Source organism: Hemitrygon akajei, chromosome 4 (genome assembly GCF_048418815.1).
Source record: "Hemitrygon akajei chromosome 4, sHemAka1.3, whole genome shotgun sequence".
Taxonomy (NCBI): Eukaryota; Metazoa; Chordata; class Chondrichthyes; order Myliobatiformes; family Dasyatidae; genus Hemitrygon; species Hemitrygon akajei.
This window is the reverse complement of record NC_133127.1, coordinates 196,173,585-196,195,900: the sequence shown is the minus strand read 5'-3', so window position 1 is coordinate 196,195,900 and position 22,316 is coordinate 196,173,585. Positions and strand designations below refer to the sequence as shown.

The window sequence follows — 22,316 nt, the reverse complement described above, 5'->3', positions numbered from 1 at the left end:
GGCAGGAATAATCCAAATAGAACATACAGAGTAAATGGTAGGGCATGGAGGAATGCAGTGGAACAGAGAGATCTAGGAATAATAGTGCATAGTTCCCTGAAGGTGGAGTCTCATGTAGATAGGGTGGTGAAGAAGGCTTTTGGAACGCTGGCCTTTATAAATCAGAGCATTGAGTACAGAAGTTGGGATGTAATGTTAAAATTGTACAAGGCATTGGTAAGGCCAAATTTGGAATATTGTGTACAGTTCTGGTCACCGAATTATAGGAAAGATATCAATAAATTAGAGAGAGTGCAGAGACGATTTACTAGGATGTTACCTGGGTTTCAGCACTTAAGTTACAGAGAAAGGTTGAACAAGTTAGGTCTCTATTCATTGGAGCGTAGAAGGTTGAGGGGGGATTTGATCGAGGTATTTAAAATTTTGAGAGGGATAGATAGAGTTGACGTGAATAGGCTGTTTCCATTGAGAGTAGGGGAGATTCAAACGAGAGGACATGTTTTGAGAGTTAGGGGGCAAAAGTTTAAGGGAAACACAAGGGGGTATTTCTTTACTCAGAGAGTGATAGCTGTGTGGAATGAGCTTCCTGTAGAAGTAGTAGAGGCCAGTTCAGTTGTGTCATTTAAGGTAAAATTGGATAGGTATATGGACAGGAAAGGAGTGGAGGGTTATGGGCTGAGTGCGGGTAGGTGGGACTAGGTGAGATTAAGAGTTCGGCACGGACTAGGAGGGCCGAGATGGCCTGTTTCCATGCTGTGATTGTTATATGGTTATATGGTTAAAAGTAATCCTGGAAATTATAGGCCGGTAAGTTTGATGTCAGTAGTAGGTAAATTATTGGAAGGAATACTAAGAGATAAGATCTACAAGTATTTGGATAGACAGGGACTTATTAGGGAGAGTCAATGTGGCTTTGTGTTGGTAGGTCATGTTTAACAAATCTATTAAGAGTTTTTCAAGGAGGTTACCAGGAAAATGGATGAAGGGAAGGCAGTAGATGTTGTCTACATGGACTTCAGTAAGGCCTTTGACAAGGTCCCGCATCAGAGGTTAATTAGGAAGATTCAGTTGCTAGGTACACATGGTGAGGTGGTAAATTGGATTAGACATTGGCTCAATGGGAGAAGCCAGAGAGCGGTAGTGGAGGATTGCTTCTCTGAGTGGAGGCCTGTGACTAGTGGTGTGCCACAGGGACCAGTGCTGGGTCCATTGTTATTTATCATCTATATCAATGATCTGGATGATAATGTGGTAAATTGGATCAGCAAATTTACTGATGATACAAAGATTGGAGGTGTAATGGACAGTGAGGAAGGTTTTCAAAGTTTGCAGAGGGATTTGGACCAGCTGGAAAAATGGGCTGAAAAATGGCAGATGGAGTTTAATACAGACAAGTGTGAGATATTGCACTTTGGAAGGACAAACAAAGGGAGAACATACAAGGGTAAATGGTAGGGCACCAAGGAGTGCAGTAGAACAGAAGGATCTGGGAATAAAGATACAAAATTCCCTAAAAGTGGCGTCACAGGTAGAAAGGATTGTAAAGAGAGCTTTTGGTACATTAGCCTATATAAATCAAAGTACTGAGTATAAGAGTTGGAATGTTATGGTGAGGTTGTATAAGGCATTGGTGAGGCTGAATTTGGAGTATTGTGTGCAGTTTTGGTCACTGAATTACAGGAAAGATATTAATAAGGATGAAAGGGTGCAGTGAAGGTTTACAAGGATGTTGCCGGGACTTGAGAAACTGAGTTACAGAGTAAGGTTGAATAGGTTAGGACTTTATTCCCTGGAGCGTAGAAGAATGAGGGGAGATTTGATAGCGGTATATAAAATTATGATGAGTATAGACAGAGTGAATGCAAGCAGGCTTTTTCCACTGAGTCCAGGGGAGAAATAAAACAGAGGACAAGGGTTAAGGGTGAAGGGGGAAAAGTTTAAAGGGAACATTAGGGGGAGGCTTCTTCATACAGAGAGTGGTGGGAGTGTGGAATGAGCTGCCAGATGAAGTGGTAAATGCGGGCTCACTTTAAACATTTAAGAAAACCTTGGACAGGTACATGGATGAGAGGTGTATGGAGGGATATAGTCCAGGTGCAGGTCAGTGGGACTAGGCAGAAAAATGGTTCGGCACAGCCAAGAAGGGCCAAAAGGCCTGTTTCTGTACTGTAATGTTCTATGGTTCTATCTCTATCAAGTCACCTCTCATCCTCCTTTGCTTCAAAGAGAAAAGACCCATCTTGCTCAGCCTCATAAGACACACCCTCTAGTCCAGGCTGCATGCTGGTAAATCTCCTCTGCACCCCCTCCAAAGCTTTCACATCATTCCTATAATGAGGGGACCAGAACTGAATGCAATACTCCAATTAACCCTTACAGCAAGTTAGGCCTGATCAGGGTGAATGGTGGGCAGGTTTCAGAGTTCAGGTGGTCTAGCTCTGCTCCAACTTTCTTGTGTCCTCACTAAATGCAGCGGGTGGACAACGTAATGATACGAATAGTCACAATGTGCAAACGACAGACTTTCAATAAACATAAAAATGAAGAGGAGTTTGGTCTATCATTGAGAGAGATTTTTTTGTGTGTGTGTGTGTGTGTGTGAGTGAGAGAGAGAGAATGTGACAAAGAAAGAATGAGGGAGAAAGAATGAGGGGGAAAGAAAAAATAATGAGAGAGTGAGAGAGAAGGAACAAGACAGAATGAGAGAGAAACAAAGAGAATGAGACAGAGAGATGGAGAGACAAAATGATACAGAGACAGAGAGATGACAGAGACAAAGAAAACAAGAGCGAGAGAGACAGATGAAGAACACAAGAAAGAAGGGAATATATAGAAAACAGAGAGAGGTAAAGTCTTCAAAACTTGTTGAACGTAATTGAAACCACTGAATCCAGTAAATGACACTGTAAATAAGCATGCTGACGTGTAACTGGGAGTTTGGCATGGGGACCAAGAGGGAGGGGGCTGGGTCTCATTGAGTTCAGCTAAAACCAGAAGGAACAGGGCAGTCAAGTGTGGTGAACCGGGGCAATCGCTGATCCCTGCGGGGCTGCCGGACACAAAGACCATAGCTCCACGAATGGGAAGGTATGGTGGGGCAGTTATATATGGACGTGGCTTTCCCGGGTGGTGGGGCCGCTGGACAGCTTTGTAAACATCAGAGACAGCAACAACAGCCCGGATTCTGACACACATTAAACATCTGCTGGCTTTTGTAGTCAACAAGAGCAGGAATACACTTAACTAGCCTCTCACGCCAGATAAGAACTTGTTGAACAGTGGACACTGCTGTCCATATGTAACACAGCAGATACCTTGATCACAGCCGGCTCTCACCCATGCTACTGCCAGTATAACCAGCAAACCTGTTTTAATGACCCATGCCTCACAATTAATACTGGTCCATATGCATTGGAAGAATCTCACTGTTTTCCTAATAACACTGGAGGAACTTGAAAACAAGACCTTAATTAAAAAATTTATGCAATAGTTAAATACTCCTATACCCTTCCCTATTGGTGCAAAGTCTCATTGGCAGTCTATGGCGTGGAGCTCCCTCCCACAGAATGATGCTCCCTCCTCAACACCCATTCCGCAGAGTGACGCTCCCTCCTCAACACCCCTCCCACAGAATGACGCTCCCTCCTCACAACCCCTCCCACAGAATGATGCTCCCTCCTCAACACCCTTCCAGCAGAGTGACACTCCCTTCTCACCGCCCCTCCCGCAGAGTGACGCTCCCTCCTCACAACCCCTCCCACAGAATGATGCTCCCTCCTCAACACCCTTCCAGCAGAGTGACACTCCCTTCTCACCGCCCCCCCCGCAGAGTGACGCTCCCTCTTCAACACCCATTCCACAGAGTGACGCTCCCTCCTCACAACCCCTCCCACAGAATGATGCTCCCTCCTCAACACCCTTCCGGCAGAGTGACACTCCCTTCTCACCGCCCCTCCCGCAGAGTGACGCTCCCTCCTGAACACCCCTCCCGCAGAGTAACTCTCCCTTCTCACTGGTCTTCCCACAGTGATGCTATCTTCTCACCGCCCCTCCCACAGCATGGTACTCCCTCAGTAACACACTGAGCCCCACATCAGTGTTGCCTGCTTACTACCCTGCACAGTTGCCTCATTACCACCCCCACCTACAGCATGGCACTCCCTCAGTGCCACAACAGTGCTCCCTCCTCATTGCCTTGCCCACAGTGTGCCACTCCCACAGTATTACACGTCGCAGAGCAAAGCTCCCTCAGTACTACACTCCCACAGCATGGCAGTTTCCTTCCAACCACTCCTCCTACAGCAGAGCGCTCCCTCCTCACCGGCCCTCTTTATTGTCCCTCCCGCAGTACGCGCTCCCTCCTCATCACTTCTCTTTACTCTCCCTCCCACAGCACAGCACTCCCTCCTCACGGCCCCTCTTTATTGTCCCTCCTGCAGCACACTCTCCCTCCTCACTGCCCCTACTACAGCGCTCCCTCCTCACCACGGCACTCTCCCCTCATTGTGCCTTCAGCAGCGCGGTGCTCCCTTCTCACCTCCACCCTCCACACCACCCCCCCCCCCCCCCACGCTGGTGACAATTTTGAATGCATACCCTGGCGCTTGGGTGAACCGTATTGATTGAGCTCAGCCAGGACAAAGCTAAGACATAATGGAAGCCTGGATAAAATTGCATCTTTTATAGCCTGGCACTTCAGATCTGTTATCTGTGCATTGAGCCTAACTTCACTCTGCGGATGAGGGCCGCTGGCTAGCCCAGCTTTTATTGCTCACCCTGATGGCTCTGAAATGAGTGGTGTACTGGGCCACTTCAGAGGGCAGCAAAGTCAACAACATTACTATGTGTCTGAAGTCACAGCTAAGCCAGGATGGGTAAAAACATGGCAGATTCCCTTTACTGAAGATCATTAGCCAATCTGTTGGGACTTTGCAACAATCAGACAACTTTATGATTACTTTTACTGAGAACAGATTTTTTATTTCTGTTTAAACTGAAGTGAAATTTCTGAACTGCCGTGCTGGGATTTGAACCAGCATTCGCTGGATTATTAACACAGCGATGTAGGCACTAACTCTGCCACGGAGAGTCCCAAGCCTGGCTGCAAAAGGCTAGCATTCTCATCCCGTTAAAAACCCAGAGCTACGGAAGCTCCAAAGACCTCATCCCTGGGATAGGAAGGATCGCCGATGGGCTAATCTTGAAAAACTGACCAGGACTGAGGACTGCCGATTGCCCATGCCCCAGTAGGGGTGATGGGCTTAGAAGAGAAAGATGTGGGTGCTATTCCCAGTTGGTAAAAGGCATTAATTAGTGACAAACTCCTTCTGAGGGCTTTGAGAATCTGCCTCTTCCTTCCAAGCTTCAGCAAAACTTCCCGAGTTTTCCAGTAGACTTCAGGTTTCTAAGAAATGCTGCTTTGATCAGCTTGATTTAAAGTGCTGGAAGAACTCAGTAAGTCAGGCAGCATCTTAAGAGGGGCATTGAAGATGGGATGGTCCTGGAGCCTCTACCTACCAACAGTGATTTATAAGCAGAAGAGATTCTACAGATGCTGGAAATTCAGAGTAACACACACAAAATACTGGAGGAGCTCAGCAGGGCAGGCAGCATCTACGCGGAGGAATAAACAGTCCACATTTTGGGCTGAGACCCTTCGTTGGGACTGGAAAGGAAGGGGGCAGAAGCCAGAATAAGGTGGAGGAAGTGGGAGGAGTACAAGCTGGCAGAATAGGTAAGACTACTGAAGGAGAAGGTGGATTTGGTGGGGGAGGGAGGATGAAGCAAGAAGCTGGGAGGTGACAGGTGGGAAGTGTTAAGGAGCTGAAGGAGGAATCTGATAGGAGAGGAGTGTGGACTTTGGGAGAAAGGGAAGATGTATATGGAAGCAGGGGGAGGGGATGGGCAGATCATGAGGGCAGGGGAGGAGGAGGAGTGAGAGGGCCACCAGAATGAAGGAAAACAAAAGGTGGGGGAGTGGTCACTAGAAGTTAGAGATATCAGTGTCAACGTCATCAGGTTGGAGACTAATCAGGTTTAATTCCCATTCATAAATGCTGCCTCACCTGCTGAGCTCCTCATACACTTCATGTGTGTTGCTCAATGTTTCCAGTCTCCACAGAATCTCATGTTCAGAGGCTGGGGAGATTTGGGTAGTTTTCTCTGGAGCATCGGAGGCTGAAGTTTATAAAGTTGTAAGAGGCAGTGAAAAGGGAAGAGTGTCAGGGTTTCTTTCCCAGGTGGCCTGGACTCCAGATCATGCACTTAAGGTGACAAGGACTCAAATTTGTGCATTTAGGGTGAGGGTTAGGGTAATGTTCTATATGTATTTAGAAAGGGTGCAAAGATTTACCACGATGTGACCAGGAACAGAGAGCATGTCTTATGAGGGAAGATTGATTGAGCCAGGGCTTTTCAAAGCTCAAAGTAAATTTATTATCAAAGTACATAGTGTATATGTCACCATATACAACCCTGAGATTTGCTGTCTTGCGGACACACACAATAAATCCAATAACCATAATGAAAGACCGCACCAAGAGGGTAGTCACCCAGTAAACAAAAGGCAACAAACTGTACAAATACAAAAAGAAAGAAAAAATAATAAGTAAATAAGCAATAATTATCAAGAATATGAGATCAAGAGTCCTTGAACAGATCAGTGAAGGAGCGAGTGAAGTTGAGTGAAGTTATCCCCTCTGGTTCAGCAGCCTAATGGTTGAGGGGTAGTAACTGTTCCTGAAGCTGTTGGTGGAGGTCCCTGATGATGGATGCTGGTTTCCTGCAACAACACTATGTAGATGTGCTCAATGGTGGGAGGACTTTACCCATATTGTCTGGGTCATATCCACTACTTTTTGTAGGACTTTCCGTTCAAGGGCACTGGTGTTTCAATATCAGGCCGTGATGCAACCAGTCAATATAATCTCCACCATACATCTGCAGAAGTTTGTCAAAGTTTCAGATGTTACGTCAAATCTTCACAAACTTTTAAGGAAGTACAGGCACTGCTGTGCTTTTGTTGTAATTGCACTTTGTGCTGGGCCCAGAGCAGGTCCTCTGAAATGATAACACTGAGGAATTTAAAGTTGTTGACACTCTCCACCTCTGATCCCCCAATGAGGACTGGCTCATGGACCTCTAGTTTCCTCCTTGTGAAGTCAATATCAGCACGTTGGTGTTGCTGACACTGAGTAAGAAGTTGTTGATGTGGCACCACTCAGCCAGAATTTCAATCTCCCTCCTGTATGCTGATTGTCACCACCTTTGACTCAGTCTATGATAGTGATGTCATCAGCAAACTAAAATATGGCATTGGAGCTGTGCTTAGCCTCACAGTCATAAGTTAAACAGAAAGTAAGTAGAGCAGGGAACTAAGCACACAGCTTTGTGGTGCATCTGTGTTGATGGAGATTGTGGAAGAGATGTTGTTGTCAATCCAAACTGCATGGGGTCTGCAAGTGAGGAAAATGAGGATCCAGTTGCAAAAGGAGGTATTGAGGCCAAGGTCTTGGAGTTTATTGATTAGTTTTGAGGGGATGATAGTATTGAATTCCAAGTTGTAGTGATTAAAGAGTATCGTGACGTATGAACCTTCACTGTCCAGATGTTCCAGGGTTGAGTGAAGAGCCAATGAAATGGCATCTGCTGAGGACCTGTTGTGCTGGTAGGATCCAAATCGCTTCTCAGGCAGGAGTTGATATGTTTCAACACCAACCTCTCAAAACACTTCATCACAGTGCTACTGGATGATAGCCATTGAGACAGCTCATCATGTTCTTCTTAGACCTGTTTGAAGCAGGTGGGTACCTCAGACTGCTGAAGCGAGAGTTTGAAGATCTCAGTGAACACTCCAGCCAGTTGATCAGCACAGGTCTCCGGTACTTGACCAGGTACCCCATCTGGGCTGGATACTTTCTGTGGGTTCAAACTCCTGAAGGAAGCTCACACATCAGCCTCAGAGTCTGAAATCAGATGGTCATCAGTGGTTGTGGGAGTTCGTAATGGGTCCTACATACTTTGACAGTCAAGGCAAACGTAAGAGGCATCAAGCTCTCCGGATGTCACCTACGTTGCTTCATTTCGCTTTGAAAGAGGTGATAGCATTCAAGATGAAAGGTGTATAAGATGATATGAGCCAGGGATTGAGTGGACAGCGAAAGACATTTTCCCAGGGTGGGAATAGCTAATACAAGGAGGGTATAATTTTACAATGATTGGAAGAGAGTATAAGGGGAATCGGTTATATAGGTTCTTTACAAAGAGTCATGGGTGTGTGGAACACCCTGTTCGGGGTGGTGGTGGAAGCAAATAAATTAGGGACATTTAAGTCACTCTTACAGTGGTGCTAGGAAGTTTGTGAACCCTGTAAAATTTTCTCTATTTCTGCATAACTAGGACCTAAAATGTGATCAGATCTTCACGCAAAACTTAGATAAAGACAAAAACATTATACTTGTTCATTTATTTATTGAGAAAAATGATCCAATATTACATGTATTTGTTAGAAAAAGTATGTGAGCCTCTGGGGTAATGCCTTCTACAAAAACTATTAGAGTCAGGTGTCCCAATCAATGAGATGAGACTGGAGGTGTGGGTTGTAGAGCTGCCCTGCCCTATGAAAAAGACACAGAAAGTCAGGTTACTGACAGAGCCTGCTCTTCTCAAAAATGATCTGTTTATGTGCACCATGCATGCCTTGATCAAAACAACTTTCAAGAGGACCTCAGAAGAAAAATTGTAGAGATGCATGAAGCTGGAAAAGGCTACAAACACATTTCTATAGACCTAAGTGTTCATCAGCCCACAGTAAGAGAAATTGTCTAAGATGCAGTAAACTCAGTATTGTTGTTACTCTCCCTAGGAGTGGACATCCTGCAAAGATCACACCAAGAGCACAATGTGCAATGCTGAAGGAGGGGAAAAAGAACCCAAGGGTAATCGCAACAGACCTGCAGAAATCTCTAGAACTTGCTAAAAATCTCTGTTCATGAGTCCACTATAAGAAAACCACTGAACGAGAATGGTGTTCATAGAAGGACAACATGGAGGAAAACACTGCTCTCCAAAAAAATTGCTGCACATCTCAAGTTTGCAAAAGACCATCTGGATGTTCCACAATGCTTTTAGGACAATGTTCTGTGGACAGATAAGACAAAAGTTGAACTTTTTGGTAGAAATGCACATTGCTATGTTTGGAGGAAAAAGGGCACTGCACACCAACATCAAACCTCATCCCAACTATGAAGCATGGGGAAAGAGCATCATGGTTTGGGGCTTCTTTGCTGCCTCAGAGCCTGGACAGCTTGCAATTGTTGAGGGAACAATGAGTTCAAAATTGTATCAAGACATCTTCCAGAAGAATGTCAGGGTAGCAGTCCATTACCTGAAGCTTAATAGAAGTTGGATAACGCAACAAGACAATGGCCCGAGTAAGTAAACAAGAGAATGGTTTAAAAAGAAGAAAATTCATCTTTTGGAATGGCCAAGCCAAAGTCCTGACCTTAATCCTATAGAAATATTGTGGAAGGACCTGAAGCAAGCTGTTCATGCAAGGAAGCCCACCAACATTCTAGAGCTGAAGCATTTTTGTAAGGAGGAATGGCCCAAAATTCCTCCAAACTGATGTGCAGGACTGATCAACAGTTACCAGAAACGTTTGGTGGAAGTTATTGCTGTATGGGCGGGGGGGGGGGGGGGGCGGGGGGGAGGTCACACCAGTTACTGAAAGCAAAGGTTCACATACTTCTTCCAACAAATACAAGTAGATATTTTTCCTCAATAAATAAATGAACAAGTATAATGTTTTGTGTTATTTATTTAATTGAGTTCTCTTTATCTAGTTTTAGGTCTTCCATGAAGATCTGATCACATTTTAGGTCAGATTTATGCAGAAATAGAGAAAATTCTCCAAGGCTCTATGGGAAGGAAGGGTTAGATTGAAAGAGTAGGTTGAAATTTCGGCACATCATGGGCCAAAGGGCCTGCAACGTGTTTGATGTTCCATGTTTTATGCTCTATGTTCAGGGTAAGTTTTACTTTAAACACAGAGAGTGGGTGCTTGAATCAGGCTGCAAGAGGAGGTAGTGGAATCGGATACAATAATGGTTTTTAAGAGGTTGTGAGATGAACAGGAGAGAAATGGAGAAGGTGCAGGCAGAAATGTAGTTTATTTTGGCATCAGAAATTTTGGTCAGTCAAGTATGATATTATACATGCGATGTCTGTAATACATACAATGGTGCCAGAAAGTTTGTGAATCCAGTAGAATTTTCTCTATTTCTGCATAAATATGACCTAAAATGTGATCAGATCTTCATGTAAGTCCTAAAATTAGATAAAGAGAGCCCAATTAAATACATAACTCACAAATACGCATCTGTGAGCTTTATCAAGATTTATGATAATTTGATGTGATTTCCAATATATAAGTATAAAGGAGAATCAAATAATTGTTACTCCGGATTTGATACAGCACAAAAAAAGACACAGCACGATAAAGAACACAATAATAAAAGAAGTAATTAATACAAATACGTAAGATAGCTTATATACATAGTTTGACTGTATGTCTATAGAGTGAAGCGCAGGAGTGTTTGTACATAAGGTGACCGACAGGAAATGATAAAGTAGTGGTGGTGGGGGTTTGTTGAAGGGTGGGTTAGTGTGTGGATGTTTTGACCAGGAACAACTAGTCTGAGTGCTGAATTACAGACTGATTCAAAGATAGGTCTCACCGGCTCCCCTCAATCCAACGGCAGATAGAAGTTATAGTTCATCGCTGCTCGTCTAGTCCTCTCCTTCACAGCTACTTTACACAAAGACAAACTGCCAGAAAATGGTTTTCAGCCTCCTGAACTTTTTCCCTTGGTGTTTTCAATCACAAACATTCTAGTTTGGACTTCAAAGCAGTAGAAAGAGGCATGTCCTCCCTCAATGTGCAGCTCTGTGGCCCTCCCCACCCCCTCTGTTCCTCGCTCCATATTCTTATAGGCGTGATGCATCAAAGGTTGTTCTTCTGAAGAGGCTGCGCGCACACAAGCAGAGCGACTAAAGGACATCAAAAAACAAACTAAAGTAAACATGAGAACAGAGGTTCCCACCACCGCAAGACTAAAGCACGTGCACACACAGCATCGGAGAGCGTGGATCCTGCCTCTTTTGTGTTCAGGTCTGACGACAGCTTTGTTCTGAGACATTAAAGCCTTGTGCTTATGAACTGGAGACGATCAGATAAAAGTTTCTTTCTCCGGGGTCAGCGAGACTCGAAAGCAAATTTGCGCAGAGGCTCACAAATCGAATTTGGATTTCAAAGTAGAAACAGTATCCCCCAGCACCATCCGGGAAGACACCCCACAACCTTATTAATTCAGAACCCACAGCACTTGGAGAAGACAAACCTACCCCCAGTGATGAATGGATAAGCGTGTGAAGAACATACATCTTCAGCCCAGAGTCCAAAACCTTTCACAGATCCAGGATTTTCTTTTGTAAAAGAGCCTCAGAGAAAAACACCCGAAGTGTACAATGTGCTTGAGGTGTATGAGATGATAAGTGGCATTTTTCCCAGGGTGGAAATGGCCAGTACAAGGGGCCATCATTTTAAGGTGACTGCAGAAAAGTATAAGGGGGCTGTCAGACAGAGCTTTTTTTTAATAGACAGACAGTGGTGGGTGTGTAGAACGCCCTGTTAGGGGTGGTGTTAGAGACAGATCCATTAGGGACATTTAAGAGAGAGGCACATGGATGATAGAAGAATGGAAGGCTATGTGAGAGGGAAGCACCAGATTGATCTCAGAGTAGGTTAAGAGTCTGACACAACATTGTAGGCTGAAAGGACTGTACTGTGCTGCACTGTATTAAAATTTACACCGTGGCCACTTTACTGTCTACCTCCTGTACACAATAAAGTGGACATTGAGCATACATTTGTGTTCACCTGCTGCTGTAGCCCGTCCCCTCCGACCTCTCTCATTAACAAGGCATTTTCACCCACAAAACAGCCACTCACTGGATGTTTTTTCTTCGTTTCTTGCACCATTCTCTATAAACTCCAGAGACTGTAGAAAGCAGGTGTGTGCGTTTGCCTAATAAAGAGGCCATTTGCTGTTTAGCAAGCAGTGCAAGCAAAGAGGGAAAACAGTGAGGTAATTTGACCAGTAGCCCACTGGCCTCTCGGAGGCAGACTCTGCACCTACCTGTGGTTTTTGTTCATGGCTGCCACCATGAGTGGGGTCCAACCCAGCTTGTGTCTGTGAGAGACGGGAACACCAACCAACAGCAACCTGCAAGAAACCCAACAGAACAGCATAATTGCAGCAACTGCCTGTGGAACTCCATCACTGGTACAGAGGGTAAAGTTGGTTCACCCGGGTTCGATCCCGAACCAGGGCACTATCTGTGTGCAGTTTGTACCATCTCCTTGTGACCATGTGAGATTCCCTCTGGGTGCCCCCACATCCCAAAGCTATGCAGGCGTTTCATTACAACATTGGCTCATTACAACATCCGAGTGGCTCTCGGATCCCACTCGATGAGACAGAAGGACATAAACACTGCTTAGAACCGCAAAGCTGTCGATATGGAAAAACAGAGCAAGTATTGAAATACTCACCTAGGTGTGCGTGGGCCCCTCTCACAGCAGCACACCTCCCACTTGATCCGAGGCACTATTCATGACTAGCACGTGGTGAAGGCCCGATAAACTACCCCCAATTCCCCCACCCCAAACACTCTACTGTTAAACCCTTTCCACAATATGAAATGGTGCAGTAAGTGGGCCATCTCAATCCAGTGAACCAGAACCACTCATCTCTTGTCACTACTCTTTACGAGTCCTACCCCATGTTCAACAAAGCCTCATATTCCCCCGGTAGTGTCACACTGTGTGGGTGTACTCCCAGAGCAGTAATCAAAGTTCTGCCACGTTCAAGGCCACAGTGGCGAAGAGACATTCGACAAGCAAAAAAGGGAACCCTTTACAATAAAGCCAGTCACTAGGTTAATTGAGCCACTGTAAATGGGCTTGAGTGAGCAGGCAAGGGGTAGATCCTGGGAAGGAGCTGAGGGGAATGTGGGGAGATGGGAGATTATAGGATTAATGTAGAGTCAGTGTAAATGAGTGGCCAATGGGTCACTGTAGACTTGATGGGCTGATGGGCCTGTTCCAGTGCTGTACCTCCCCATGACCCAATGGCCGATAGAACATAAAACATAGAACAATACACAGAGGAACAGGCCTTTTGACCCATCGTGTTGTGCCCAACCAGTTAAATTAGCAACCTAAATTTCTTCAACCTATCTTTCTATTTTCCTCACATTCATGTGTCTACCTAAACTTTTCTTAAAATTCCATAATGTTTCTGCCTCTAGCCCCACCCCAGGCAGCACATTCCAGGCACCCACCCCTCTGTGTGTGAAAACACTTGCTCCTCACATCTCCTTTAAAATTACCCCTTCTCACCTTAAATGCATAACCTCTGGTATTAGATAGTTCAACCTTTGGAAATAGATACTGTCTGTTTATTCTATATATGCCTCTCAAAATCTTTTAAACCTCTATCAGATCTCTGCTGCTCCAATTTTTCCAGTCTCTCATTCCAGCACATGCCCTTAGTCCAAACAACGTTCTTCTGCACCCTCTCCATAGCCTCAATATCTTTCATATAATGGAGCAACCAGAACTGTATGCATTATTCCAGATACGGCCTAACTAGAGTTTTATAAGGGTGCGGCGCTGAACTGGTTCTGTGGCCGTGGCCCACCGCCATTGGGCTCCCGGATTGGCTGTAACACTGAACTGGTTCTGTGGCCGTGGCCCACCGCCATTGGGCTCCCGGATTGGCTGTAACACTGAACTGGTTCTGTGGCCGTGGCCCACCGCCATTGGGCTCCCGGATTGGCTGTAACACTGAACTGGCTCTGTGACCGTGGTCTCACTTTCAGGGACCCTGCGGTTCATGTTCTGTGTGTTATTTGTTTAGTTTTTTATTGTTTAAATTCTTTTCTGTCACACACTGGGTGTTTGACCGTCTTTGTTGTGTGGGGGTTTTTAATGGGTTCCATTGTGTTTCGCTGTTTTTGTGGCTGCCTGCAAGACGACGGATCTCAGGGTTGTATATAGTATGCATACTTTGATAATAAATGTACTTTGAACTTTGAAACAGGCTCTTTGGCCCAACTGGTCTATGCTGACCAAGATGCCCCATCCAAGCCAGTCCCATTTGCCAGCATTTCTAAACCTTTCCTAACAACGTACCTTTGAAAAGTTCGTGTTGCTGCCTCAATCGTATCCACTGGCAACTCAATCCACATATATAATCACTCTTTGTGTAAAAATTGTGCCCTTCAAGTTCCTATTAAACCTACTTTGAAATTGTTTTTGGCTTACAAATAAAAGTTTTTCACTGTACGAGACCATAAGAGAGAGAAGCAGAATTAAGTCATTCAGCCCATCAAGTCAGCTCCCTCAATCTATCATGGCTGATTCATTTTCCCTCTCAAGCCCACTCTCTTGCTTTCTCTCCGTAACCTTTGCAACCCTTACTAATCAAGAATTCATCAACCTCTGCGATTAATATACCCAATGACTTGGGTGTATTTAACGTGGAGGCTGTCATGGCAATGAATTCCAGATTCACCACCCTCTGGCTAAATAAAATATCCCTCATCTCTTGTTCTAAATGGATGCCCCCCTAGTCTGAGGCTGTGTCTTCTGGTCCTAGACTGTCCCAGTACAGGAAACATCTTCTCCACATCCACTCTATCTAGGCCTGTCAATATTTGGTGGGTAGGTGAGATCCTGACATGAGGTTTCTATGACAGATGGAACCCATCTGGCTTTCAGCTGCAGACTATGTTAAGTGATACTGTTAACACCCAGTCACCTACTTCACTGCAGAGATACCTGACCTGATTTAAACCCATCTGGCACGTTTTAACCTAACAACATACATACACACACCACGCTGCTTGACCAGAATGGGGCCAAAAAGCTAAGGGGTTAAATTACAAGGTCTGGCTGCACTAACTCCACATAAATTTAGTAACAGTGGCAATGCCATCAGGTAAGTGGGACAAGGCAGAAGACTAAGGAGGCATGGATTAGATGGGCTGAATGGCCTGTTTCTGTGATGTGGCACTTTATGAGAAGTTTTTCACTGTACTTCACGCCATTTACCATCAAAGCTCTGAATATTGGCTTAGTCTACTTGATACCTCCCCCATACTACAGTCTCTCTCTCTCACACACACACACACACACACACACACACACACACACAACCCCCCCCCTAAAGGAACTCAGCAGGTCAGGCAGCACCTATGGAGGGGAATAAACAGTTCACGTTTCAGGCTGAGACCCTTCATCCGGACTCAGGAATTATTCTTCATTAAGTTACTTCCAAAGTAACTTAAATTTGCACATTGGGTGTTTGACTTCTTTGTTGAGTGGGTATGTTTTCTTGAATTCTACTGTGTCTCGGTGTTTTGAGGCTGCCTGCAAGATGAATCTCAAGGTTGTATATTGTACACATACTTGGATAATAAATGTACTTTGTAAGGCAGCTATATCTTTTTGTTTTCAGATACAGTGCAGGGACTGTGTGTCTTCAGCCCATAATGTCTGTCTGATAATCCTGCCTGTACCTAGTCAGGTGTTTAAATGTGTCAAACATTACATTGTACCTGTTTCACCTGGCAGCCAGTTTCAGACACCTGTTTAAAAGAAAATCTGCCACACCTATCTCCACTGACTCTTCCCCCACTCATCTTAAACCTATGCCTTCTTGTATTTGGCAAATGCAATGTTGGCATTTATTTCAAGGGGAATAGAATATAAAAGCAAGGAGATAACGCTGAGCCTTTATAAGACACTAGTCAAGCTGCACTTCGAGTATCGTTAACAGTTTTGGGCCCCATATCTCAGAAGGGATGTGTTATCATTGGAGAGAGTCCAGAGGAGGTTCAGAAGGATGATTTTGGGAATAAAGGGGTTAACATATGAGGAGTGTTTGGGAGCTTTGGGCTTGTACTCACTGGAATTTAGAAGAACGCCGGGCGATCTCATTGAAACCTACCAAATATTGAAAGGATTGGATAGGGTGGATGTGGAGAGGATCTTTCCTATGGTGGGGTATCCAGAACTAATGGGCACAGCCTCAACATTGAGGAGCGATCTCTTAGAACAGAGGTAAGGAGGATTTTGTTTTAGCTGGAGAGCAGTGAATGCTCTGCCATAGGCTGCGGTGGAGTTCAAGTCCCATGGGTATATTTAAGGCAGATATTGATGGTTTCCTGATCGGTCAGGGCATCAAGGGATATGGGGAGAGGTCAGGTGTATGGGGCTGAGGGGGATCCGGGATCAGCCATGATGGAATGGCGGAGCAGACTTGAAGGGTTGAATGGCCTGATTCTGCTCCAATGTCTTATGGTCTTACTTAACATTCCCACTCTCTGGGAAACAGACTCTGGCTGCCTAAACTATCTGTGCCTCCATTAACGTTATATTTTTCTGTCAGGTCTCCCGTCAACTTCCAACGCTCTAGGGAAAACCGTAAGTTTGTCCAGTGTCTTCTGAGAGTTAATATGCTCCAATCCAAGCAATATTCCAGAGAACCTCTTCTGCACTCTCTCCAAATGCTCTGCATCCATTCTGTAGGTCGTCCAACACTAACAATAAGAATGTGGAAGCTTTAGAGAGGGCAGAGGAGAGTTACCAGGATGCTCCCTGGATTAGAGAGCAAGTTTTATGAGGATAGGTTGAGCCAGCTTGGGCTTTCCTCTTTGGAGCGAAGGAGGATGAGAGGAGGGTGTGAGGTGACTTGATAAAGATGTACAAGATGATAAGAGGCATAGAGTGTACAGCCACAGACTTTTCCCCAGGGTGAAATTGGCTGAATCAAGGCAGCATAATTTGGTGGTGATTGGAGGGAAGTATAGAAGGAATGTCTGAGGTAGATTCTTGTTTTTTTGCACGGAGAGTGCTGAGTGTGTGTCACACCCTGCCAGGGGTGGTTGTAGAGGCAGGTAAATTAGGGTATTTAAAGAAACTCTTAGATAGGCACATGGGAATTCAGTTCTGTGGAATGGGCAGATGAAAACAGCGGTGATATCCAGGAAGGGGGCTCTGATGGAGTCAAAGGGTACGGCGAGGCACAGACGATGTGCAGCCAAGGAAGTCTCCAGTTGTGACGATCACTCGTACTACTGGAATCGGTCGAGAGAGTGTGACTGTCCACAGCTGCATTGGCTTTTCCACTTTAAAAGGTTTCCCGCACAGCCTCCTATTGTCATTGCTGAAATCGACAGACTACCAACAGATATGCACATGGATGAAAGAAAAATGGAGGGCTATAGGGAAGGGAAGGGTTAGGTAGATTTTAGAGTAGGGTATAACACTGGCACATCATCATGAGCCAAACAGTCTGTACTGCACTGTAGGGTTCTATGTAACATCCCAGAGAACCTCTTTGGCACCCTCTCCACAGGCTCCACCACCATTCTACAGAGGTTTTTAACACTGGACCTGTGCTCAGGCCCAGAAAGGCCCCAATGGAGTGGATGTGGAGAGGATGTTTCCTGTGGTGGGGGAAGCCTAAGACCAGAGGACACAGCCTCAGAATAGAGGGACGTCCTTTTAGAATGGAGATGAGGAGGAATTTCTTTAGCCAGAGAGTGGTGAGTCTGTGGAATTCATTGTCACAGGCAGCTAAGTTGGACAGGTCTTTATGTATATTTAAGGGAGAGGTTGATAGATTCTTGATTGGTCAGGGAATGAAGAGATATGGGGGAACGCAGAAGATTGAGGCTGAGAAGGAAAATAGATCAGCGTGATGAAATGGCAGAGCAGACTTGATGGGACAAATGAACTAATTTGCTCCAATAGCTCATACAATATGCCAGATGTAGCACAGAGCAACACACTGGGTACAGCCACTGCCTCACAGCATCAGACCTGTGTTCGACAGCACTGCCTGTGTGTGTCTGTCTCTATGGGTTAACTTTGGACGTTCTCCCTGTGATCATTTCGATCTCCTCGGGGTACTCCAGCTCCCTCCTACAGTCCAGAGACACATGGGTTGGGGTTAGTAATTTGTGGGCAAGCGACGTTAGTGCCAGAAGCGTGGTGACACTTGAAGGCTGCCCCCCAGCACATCATCCGACTTGTTGATGTTCCAGCATCTGCAGATTCACTCATGTTGCCAATGTATTTCACCGTATGTTTCCAAGTACGTGTGACAAATAAAACGAATCTGAAGTCTAAAAATGATGATAAAATACAAGATCATAATGAGGTAGACTGTTATACCAAGAATTCACCATATTTCCAGACAGAGGAGCAGAATCAGGCCATTCAGCCCATCGAGTCTGCTTCACCATTTGATCATGTCTGATTTATTTTCCCTCTCAATCCCATTTCCCTGCCTTCTCACCTTTGACACCTTTACTAATCAAGAACCCGTCAACCTCTACTTTAAATATAGCCAGTGACTTGGCCTCCACAGCCGTCTGAGGCAATGAATTCCAGATTCACCTCCCTCTGGCTAAAGAAATTCCTCCTCATCTCTGTTCTAAATGGACGTCCCTCTATTCTGAGGCTGTGTCTTCTGGTCCTAGACTCCCCCACTATGAGAAACATCCTCTCCACATACCCTCCATCTAAGTCTTTCAATATTCGACAGGTTTCACTGAGATCCCCCCTCAATCTTCAAAACTCCAGCGAGTACAAGCCCAGAGCCGCCAAACACTCCTCACACATTAACCCACGTAAGTATTGCAAAGAAAAGCATTGTGTATTGCAGGTCCATGAAGTTAGGACGTTTTTGCCTCCATCCTTATCAGTCTTTCTAAGAGACAGTCAACTTTTTGCCAGATGTCTCCTATGCTTAGCCTCACCTTCACCCACCGTTCTGGGTGAGTGGCCACAAGACTTTAGTCTGAGGAACAGCAGAGGCAGTGTTTGAGTTAGAGATCAGTCCCTGCCCCCAGCCCCTTCCTCAGAAGCTCTCCTCGACAGGTGAACCTCCACAGTCAGAAACTTGAACCTTTTCTTATTTGCAAGACCCTCCCCATTCACGACAAAGAGGGGAGGTCGCCTGTGACTGCAGCCCACCGCCAAACAATCTGTTACTGTTTAAAGGCAGCTTGCTCCTGGGAGCCCCTCACAAAAGACAGTGTTTGTACGAGCTCTGTTTAACTTGGAGCTTTGGGCAGCATTAAGCTGACATCACTGTGGCAATGGGTCACGAGTCGGGAGCTGGTCGTCAATGATCCAGTGCAGCACTCTCACCCCCACCCCTCCCGACTCCAAAATATCCAGTCCTCACCACTGCCATCAGACTCTTGAACCAATCACATCTTTTATGTCCCTTCCCGATGACACTGCCACGTTCCCCACCCTTAACTCTACCTCTTCCATTAAACATAGAACAAAACTCTAGAGCACGGTAGATATATCTTTACAACACTGCTAGGCACGAGCTGGAGTACTGCAGACAGTTCTGGTCACCCTGTTACTGGAAGGATGTCGAGGCTTTGCAGAGGGTACAGAAGAGGATGCTGTCTGGATTCTAGGGCATGTGCTGTAATGAGAAGTTGGACAAACTTGGGCTGTTTTCTCTGGCTGCCAGAGCCTGAAAGGAGATCTGATAGAGGTTATGAGATTATGAGAGGCATAACTAGAGTAGACAGACAGTATCCTTTACTCTGGGTTGAAAAGTCTAATACCAGAGGGCATGCATTTAAGATGAGCAGGTAATTTCAAAGGAGATGTGAGGCGAGTGGTTTTTTTTTACACTGAGAGTGGTGGAAACCTTGACAGTGCTGCTGGGGTGAAGATAGAGGCAGATACATCAGAGACTTAAAAAACGTTTAGATAGGCACACGGATGTGAGGGAAATGGACATTGTGTAGGTAGAAGAGATTTGTTTACTTGGCAATTTGATTACTAACTTAATTGGTTTGGCACAATATTGCGAGCTGAAGGGTCTGTTTGTGTGTTGTACTGGTCTACGTTTTATATACAGACCTTTCCGCCCACAATGTTGTGCTGACCTCTTAATCCCTTCTAAGATCAATATAACCCTTCCTTCCCACCTCGCCCCTCACTTCTACTCTCTGTGTAAGAAAAAAAGTGTCCCACATCTCCTTTGAATTTACCCCCTCTCACCTTAAATTGTTAAATTGGTTTACTTATTTCACATAGAGCAAGATAGATGAAAAGCAGCCCATACAGATCACTCTATCAGAGAGTGCATTAGGGCAGCAGCAGGGTGAAACCCCATCAGGACACAGAATAAAGTGCCACACTTGCAGAGAGGGTGCAGTGCAGGCAGGCAATCAGCACAAGGCCGCAACAAGGCAAAGTGTGGGGTCAAGAGACCATTTATCACACTAGGGAAGCACTCAATCGTACACATTTATCACCTTATAAATCTCTATTGGATCTCTCCTCAGCATCCTCTACTCCAGAGAAACAGCTCCAGCTCATCAGGTTTAATATCACTGGCATTCTATACACCATGAAATTTGGGCTTCCTCGTGCTTGCATCATGAAATTTGGTGTTTTGCAGCAGCAGTACATTGTAATGTATAATAATAAGAAACATAAGTTACAATTTAAAAAAGTAAAGAATTAAATAATTAATGCAAAAAGAGAGTAAAGCAAATAGGAAAAAAAGTGAGGTAGATGGTGTTCCTGAAACACTGAGTGTGTGTCTTGAGGCTCCTGTACCACCATGTCCACCAAATCAGGCAGCCTCTCCGCACCCTCTCCAAAGCTGTCACATTCTTCCTGCTGGGGTTGGTTAGAAGCTGATATGTTTAAGAAACACTTAGGCACAAGAATGATAGAAAAATGGAGGGCTATGTTGGATGGGAGGCTTAGATTGATCTTGGAGCATAACGTTGTGGGCCAAACGACCTGTACTGTGCTGTAATGTTCCATGATCATGAGAGACAGGAATTTCATGCCTGCACACACGAGTTACCAGTAAACCTATTGTACAAACTGCTTAAGTGCAGCTAGAATACAAACTTCCCTGTACACAATTCATTAAACATGAGGGGAACTCTTCACTCAGACAGTGGAACAAGCTGCTAGTGGAAGTGCTGGATGCGGGTTTGATTTCAGCATTTAAGAGAAGCTTGGATCGGTACATGGATGGGAGGGGTATGGAGGGCTATGATCTGAATGCGGGTAGATGGAACCAGGCAAACAAGGCTAACACAGACTAAACGGAGCGAAGGGCCTGTCTCTGTGCTGTAGTGTTCTAGAACTCTGTTTGACTCTAAGGAGGTACAGGAGCCTCAGGACCCACACACCAGGTTCAGGAACAGCTATCATCCCCAAGCATCAAGCTCTTGAAGAACAGGGGACGACTTGTGTACACCCCCAACCTCCCATCACTGAACTGATTCCACAACCTGTGCTCTTCTTCATCTCGTGTTCTCAATATTTTTTTTTCTTTTTGAATTTGCACTGTTGGTTGTCTTTTGCACATTGGTTGTTTGTCGATCTCACGATTTTCATTGATTCTATTGTGCTTCTTTCTACTTACTGTGAATGCCCGCAAGGAATCGAACCTCAGGATATGATGACATCTATGTACTCTGATAATAAATTTCCTTTGAACTTTGAATGACAGGTGGGCTGGAATCTGCTCAGTATTATCCCTCTCAACCCCGTTCTCCTGCCCTCTCCCCATAACCCTTGACACCCTGACCATATCCATCTAATCCTTTCCTATCCAAGTGTCTTTGAATCTTGTAACTGTCCCTGTCTCTACCACCTCTGGCAGTTCATTTCACACATGCCTCTGTGTGAACAAGTCTTTTTCCTCTTAGTTAAAGCTTTTGGTTCCTATTCTGGATAAAAAGAAAGATGAGACTGCGACCATTCTGCCTCTCATGCTTTTGATAAAGACACCATTGAACCTGATATCACTAGCACCATGCATTGTGGAAGATGGAGCAACAGCCCCCTCAAGTGGGCTGGTTGGTAACTGCAAGGGAAACCCCGATCAATCCCAGATTAAAATATATATATTTTTTAAAAGATCTCTGAATTTAAAGATTAGCTTTATTTTTTCACACCCATCAAAACATCCAGCGAAATGTGTTGTTTGCATCAATGACCAACACAGTCTGAGGATGTGCTGGGGGCCATAACCTTAACCTTTATGTCACGACCATAACCTTAACCAGTACGTCTTTGGACCGTGGGAGGGAGCCGCCACATGGTCACATGGAGAACATACAAACTCCTCACAGACAGAGGCAGAGTTGAACCCTAACTGCTAGCTCTGTAAAGCGTGGAA

At 45.1% G+C, this 22,316-nt stretch overlaps 1 protein-coding gene across 1 annotated transcript in view; it reads right to left on the bottom strand.

The window, feature by feature from the left end:
- Window positions 1-22,316, bottom strand: part of clpb (ClpB family mitochondrial disaggregase) — a 173,709-nt gene that overhangs the window by 138,398 nt on the left and 12,995 nt on the right. Inside the window, exon 3 of the mRNA XM_073044342.1 lies at window positions 12,198-12,284. Within this exon, the coding sequence (XP_072900443.1) occupies window positions 12,198-12,284 (87 nt within the window). The remainder of the gene's footprint in view (window positions 1-12,197; window positions 12,285-22,316) is intronic.